This window comes from Humulus lupulus, chromosome 1 (genome assembly GCF_963169125.1).
Source record: "Humulus lupulus chromosome 1, drHumLupu1.1, whole genome shotgun sequence".
Taxonomy (NCBI): domain Eukaryota; kingdom Viridiplantae; phylum Streptophyta; class Magnoliopsida; order Rosales; family Cannabaceae; genus Humulus; species Humulus lupulus.
Window position 1 is genome coordinate 39,223,168 of NC_084793.1, and position 6,799 is coordinate 39,229,966.

General features: G+C 35.0%; 1 protein-coding gene across 1 annotated transcript; it reads right to left on the bottom strand.

Annotated features, from left to right (window-relative positions):
- Positions 1-5,709: 5,709 nt before the first annotated feature.
- LOC133823249 (uncharacterized) lies at positions 5,710-6,251 on the bottom strand. Its single transcript, XM_062255940.1, has 3 exons — positions 6,096-6,251; positions 5,883-5,992; positions 5,710-5,770 (listed from the first exon to the last, which is right to left on the bottom strand). The coding sequence occupies exons 1-3, from the start codon at positions 6,234-6,236 to the stop codon at positions 5,752-5,754; spliced, it is 270 nt and encodes an 89-aa protein (XP_062111924.1). The 5' UTR covers positions 6,237-6,251; the 3' UTR covers positions 5,710-5,751.
- Between the last annotated feature and the right edge of the window lie 548 nt (positions 6,252-6,799).

Below are 6,799 nucleotides of genomic sequence, written 5' to 3' on the forward strand. Positions count from 1 at the left end.
GAGACAAATTATCTAGTTTAGATGAATTAGTCGATCAATTTACCTAGTCATTCAGACACTACCAATGCACAAAGACAAATTATCATGATACGTGACAAACAGTGAAAATACAAGTTTCTACTATCGACAAAGATCAAATACAAACGACAATAATAATGAATCGAACAAAAGTTACAACTACAATCTATACAAAATGACTTCAAGATAATAAGAGCAAAGAGAACGACATAAGAACATTCAAAGAAAGAAAGGAAAATGAAACTAACCTTTAGAGAGCTTTCCTTAAGTCTCCAAGACAAACTCCACCAAATATGAGAAACTTGAAAACAATATCCACATTTATAGGCACAAAGAGACCTTAGATGGATGACAAGTGGCAAACATCCAACGATTGAAAATAATACACATAGAAATGAATTTTCCAAATGACATATTTGGGTTTGGACAAATTAGTAAAATATGAGCTCAGGAATAACATGCGGAGCCTAATGGCCTTCACGCGCACCAGTTGGGCTAGGTTGTCCCCTGCGAGCCTAAGTCAAACTAGATGGACCAGATGGTCCCCGTGCACACCATGTGGCCACTCGGCCCCAAGCGCACATGGCCAGTTGGGCACTTGGCATGATCAATCAGCCAGTTGGCCTCGCGCGCACATGGCCAATTGGGCATTCGGCCACGCACGTACACGACCGAACAACAGGCTCTTCTCGCACACAACTTCCCACGAACTTGAGACAAGCATTCATACAACCGAACGTGTAGCTCGGCACAAATTCCCCCCGTCAGTCAAACAACCGGACACGTAGCTCGACCACCTCCCACACACTTGGTCCCCGAACACAGGCTCATCCGACTACATCCCCCATACGCTTGGCTCAGACACTTGGCCATTCACCCAGTCGGCCACTCGGCCAATCAAGCCCTCTGAGCCCAAGCGTGCCAACAAGCCATTTGGCCAAGTGAGCCTTCCACGCGCACACGCTAGCCGACCAATCTTCCTGTCGGTCAATTAGGCCCTCCAGCCCGCACGTGTCAACATGCCCCTCATCCAGTCAAGATTTCCGCGAGCACACGCCAGCCAACCACTCACCAGTCGGCCAATCGGGCCTTTTGTGCCACTTGGCCACTCAGCATCCCCATGCTCGGCCTAGGACCACACACGTCTGTGGAATTCCATGCCCGCATGCACTCATCCAGTCGGCCCTAGGGTCCACTCATGCTTTATGAACATCATTTGACATCATTAACTCTCTAATTAGAATAAAGTCTAACTAGAGAGTGACAGACAAACTATAGTAGAAAAAATATGTCTATATGTTAGAAAAGCCCAATAAGTCAGTCGGACTAGCCAACCAGACTAGCCAGTATGGCCCAACCCAATGTAAACGGGCTCACATATACTGAATGAAACACCCAAATGGACAATCCATACCCGGACCTGAATCTAGATACACTCATCAGCCAGGGACTTTGAAACGGTCAAGGTACACACATCCTTTCCCGAGAAATTCAGAAGGTAACTACTTGGAGCAAGTCAGACGAAGGAGGAAGGCAGAAGGGCAATGACAAGGAAAATGACTATAAAGAAGACCCTAAGGGAAAGTGGCGAACCATCTGATAACCATTACTCTGAATACTCTCTTTAACTAGCAATTTTCTCTCCAGTTGATCCTATCAAGCAAGTCGAACCAGTTAGACTGTCCATATCAGACTATCAACCTCCGTCGTCACCTTGATCACGAACTAGTCAGACTGACATGACCAGATTGTCAAGCTCCGCCGTCACCACTACCGCCATCCGGACCATCATTCTACTCAATTATTCACTATTACTTACATTATTATTTTACTTTTTCAGCTATCTTTAACGACAATTTGACTAACTTGAGCTTCAGAGTCCCTTTGCTGACACCTCACTGGTGCTCCCAATTGAACTATCGTCTTCTTCTTTGTTCTTGATAGTTTGTTGGTGCCCGCTTAGTCAATTGTAGAAAATCGCTTCTACACACTACAAGAAAAAATGTTTTTAATAACACCAAAAATTTGTTATCAAAACCTACGATAACACTTTCTGATGTGTTAAGACAGACTATGTTATCGTAGGTCAGGGTACTTTACATAACACTTTATCAGTGTTATACAGATGTGTTATTGTACTGTCAACAATAACACAATTTCTGTGTTATTTTAATATATAGATAAGTGTTTAATTATGTTATTTATAGTCGATACTATAACACTTTTTTTGTGTTATACTACACTTTAGTATAACACTTTTTTTGTGTTATACTACACTTTAGTATAACACTTTTTTTGTGTTATACTACACTTTAGTATAACACGTGTTATATTAGCTTAGAGAAACATAATCTTTTTTTACTTACAAAACTAGGAAAATAAATATGAAAGTTGAAGCCAAATAAGGTAACATAAATAGATTTTTATTAATTACTCAAATGTAATTACAATATTTAGTATACTAGTCTAGGCTTAAGAAGTCATATTACAACATAATTTATGCCCAATTCAGATTCATTTATCACTAAATACAAAACAAGAAATGTATACAAAAATTAGTGAAATACATTCTTCCATTGTAAAGGCCTCAACTACAAATGTTGTCAAGAATTGCTCCAAAGAAATCATCTCAATATACCTGCACATTGTAAAAAAAAAGTCTTTATTATTATTAAGAACATAAGACTTAAGCTAGTTTCCACCTGTAAGCATATAAAGTTTAAATAAGCAACTCAACTCAACTCAAGCAAACATCTCTTTTATCGTACATAGAATAAGCATAACATATCAGTGAAAATAAAAGTTTATATATACATAGAATAAGCATAACAGGCATTTGTGTTGATAGTCACACCCTAATAAAAAAGAAAAAGAAAATTCTTATGTGTCACTATGTTGTAAGTTGGTTATGTAATATTATATGGTTCGAAAATAAATTAGCTTTTGAGGAGAGAGATTTTTTAATGAGAATTAAGAGAGCTCAAAAAATTGGAGACTTTAAGTATGAATTCAGTAGCTTATAACAGATAGAAAATCTACAATTATATCCAAATATATATGTATGAATGCAGTAGCTTATAACATAAGGTCTAAAATTATGTATATATATATCTATGTATGGATACGGCTAAACAATAATCTGGCAGCCATGGAGATGAACCATAACAGTACAACCTGGCATCATAAAGATTACTAAAGGCTCACTGCTAGTTATGAAATGGAATAAAGTAAATGGATTGTATGTGTTAGATGGGTAAACTGTATCTATTGCTGAAGTTGATGCTATTAAAGTTCAAGAAAATGAGATGCAACTATGGCACTAAAGGATGGGTCATATAAGTGAACAAGGCTTGAGGGAACTACACAACCAGAAAATTATAGACAAGATAAAATAAAATAACAAAATAAAGACAAACAAAGCAATAACAAATTAAGGCAAAGCTTTTTCTAACAGACTTTTGGATTATCAACACTAATACAATCTAATCTAAAGGAAAATTTTGTTAATTTAAGAGATGAACTCTATCTCTAAACAGAGAGATACACCACAAAATGTAAGAAACCTATCATAACTTAAAAAAACTTTCAAAAAGATCACTCATGCAACTAAGAAGTTTATGCTCAGTCTAATATAAATTAAAATACTAAATAAGAGGAACACCTCATGTAGTGAATGACCATTAAACAAATAAGCTCCAAAGCTTTTCACTTGACTGAGAAACAAAAACAGGGCAGTACTCATATATTTCAGTTGAGGAAACAAAACTAAGTAGACTAGCAAAAACAGAGGACAAATATCATCATCAGGCCAAAAAAAAAAGTTCATAATCTAAGAAGCAAAGATGGGCCAAATTAGATATAGACAAAAACAAATCCAATGTAAACAAGAATGCACTGCAAACAGGTTCAAGTTACTTGATACAAAAGCATCAAAGGCATTGTCAAGTAGTGTTAAAAAACATGCATTATAAAACAGATTAATAATAAAGGTAATCTTTAAATAATTCTTCCTCTAATCTATTAACAGGTGATAAAGCAAATAAAGCATTATAAAACAGAGAATAACAAACTTAGATATTCAAAAGCCCTCAGATCTCATAAGCTAATATGGTCATTAACAGTGTACATGAGAATTTTCATTATAAGCCTTAAGAGCACTCACAATAGATTCTGTAAAATAGACTTTTTCTGGTGAAAAAGTAGAGAGAGAGAGAGCAATATATATGTATGTATGTATGTATAGAGAGAGAGAGAGAGAGAGACATATAATGCAAAACCATGAAACTGCTTCTCAAAATTAGATTTCCCATCACAGGGCAAATAAGCATGCAAAGAAAGTGAAAACTAACAAAAAAAAATGACAATATCTTCATATTATTACATAAGGCAATAAAATATATATTTTGTAGCTATAAAAAGAGACCATTTTAATATATAAATGCCTTCAGAGATTAATGCTAGAAATTTCATGAACATTGAAAATTCATTAAGAACCAATCACATCTTCAAGGTTTAAACACCACCACTTCAACCATCACCTTTGGCATTCACCACCACCAACAGCAAACACAGATCATCATCACCACAGCCAACATGAGAAAATAGTAATAAATAAATAAATAAAATAAAATAATGGATCATGGTGAGTACCAAAGATGGTGAGAGCAGAAAAGATAGAGGCTCAAAATGAAATCAATGCACATATCAATACAAAAATAAAAGTTTTCATCATCAGGCACAAAGTAATCTAGAAACAAACTAAAGAACCGTGGAAAAAAAAGGAAAGTAATCATCAGGCCAAGGCATTGTTTCCAACATTGAGTTTTTCCATCACAGGGCTTGTTGAGGTACTGCTGAATAAAAAAAAATTAGTATACATTGTTCCTCTGATCTAAATAAATCATAAAGAAAAGAAATTCTTAAGACTTTAATCATCAAAAGTTTAATGTGTTTAAGTAAGATCAAGAGTAATGTTAGTAAAAGAACACATTGTTAGAATTCTAGTTTGTTTTAACTACCTGGGGTACTTTTCCTATTCTGTTGTCAGATCAAGAGTAATGTTAGTTAGTAAAAGACCATATTGTTAGAAGTCTAGTCGGTTTTAACTACCTTTTTTAGGAGTCGATATGAGTTGTTGAAATCAATTCTCATTAAATTTGATTGAAACTTAAGCCTGTACATTTTCTCCACAATTCCTATTTGCACTCCTGGAAAGAATCTAAACTTCACTCTCACTACTTTATGTTTCACCAAAACAAGACCATTTTCAACATTCTAAAGAATTCCAAAAAAATAAAAAAATAAAATAAATCAACTTTTCTCATTGGAATTTGTGTGCGAGTAATGTTGAAACACTTACATAAACTTCTTACAGCCTTTAAATAATTTCTCGCAGCGATCTTTCAACTCTCAGCTGACTGCTCTATAGAACACACCTGTCAAAGAAGGCAATTGAATAGTATAGAAACTCTACATTGCATTAAATATTGATGTACAGAGAAAGAGAATTAGGGGCCTGGGAAAGGATTTGAAGGGCCAGTGGAAAGATAACCACAACTAATCACCCACTGATAATCTACTTTATCATTTTTTAACAGAAAAAAAATTTGTACATAATCCAACTAATTCAGGAAACTATTTCAAAACACCCCCACAGGACTTGTACCTTGTCAAAATAACTCCCCTTCTTTTCTTCTTTCTTCTCCAATCTGCCTTCTGCATTCAATTTCTGGATCACCAGGTGGTCAAGAACCTAAATGATACATGTAGAGATGTAAGTAAAACTTGTGAGAGAAAACAAAAGGCATTATTAGACTCTATAAAGCAAACAAATTTCTCAAGAATTTGAAGAGAATATCATCAACCATCTTTTCTTAGCTCGCTCCAAGATATCTTCCTCAACACTTTTTCTTGTGACAAATCTGTAGATGTTCACAACTTCTTGTTGGCCGATTCTATGAGCTCTACTCATTGCCTGAAAATGAACGCATTAATTAAGTAAAACCATTTTCTCTGATTATATTCTGCAATGAAAAAACCCATAAAAAATAACATAAAATACCCAAAAGAAATTAAACCTGTAGGTCATTTTGAGGGTTCCAGTCCGAATCAAATATGATAACTGTATCTGCTGTTGCAAGGTTGATACCTAGGCCACCTGCCCGAGTTGAAAGAAGGAAGCAGAAATCATCACTACCAAGTGCATTAAAATGACCCATTGCTTGCTGACGCAGTTCAGCCTTAGTGCTGCCATCTAGCCTTTGAAATTAAAACCCTCTATGTGACATATATTCTGCTAGTATATCCAACATTCTTACCATCTGCAATAAATCAGTATTATTAATTTAACCATCAGCAAATACTTATCTGGGCATTGAGTAATACAATATACTGCGAAGACATAATCACAGTCTTAGATAGATAACTCCCATAGTACAATAGTAAAGATACAGGAACACTGAAAATCAGCAACATGCCTTTTATTTATCTGGATATATTGGCATTATAATTTTCTTCAGTATGAAAGAAAACTAACATGGTCATCAAAATGAAGATAACAATTAAAATAGTGTAGAATAACAAGTCTCACCTTTTCAAAATAAGTAAAGAAATAAATCACAACTCGCACAAAGTAACCCAAGGATTCCATCAACTTCTAAGGTCTAAAATAATAGCATACTCCACAAATGCTAGTACCATAAATAAACTTACACATTTCTTCATGCTCAATTTTACTTATAAATCATATACATGACAAAGTCATAGCATCAAGAAACATAAT

What these genes read in the sequence shown, in the direction of transcription:
- LOC133823249 (XM_062255940.1), bottom strand. Translation starts at nt 6,236, where the DNA reads ATGGGTCATTTTAATGCACTTGGTAGTGATGATTTCTGCTTCCTTCTT. An exon ending in ACCCTCAAAATGACCTACAG is followed by an intron (nt 5,993 to 6,095) that starts GTTTAATTTCTT and finishes GTTCATTTTCAG; the next exon opens with GCAATGAGTAGAGCTCATAG.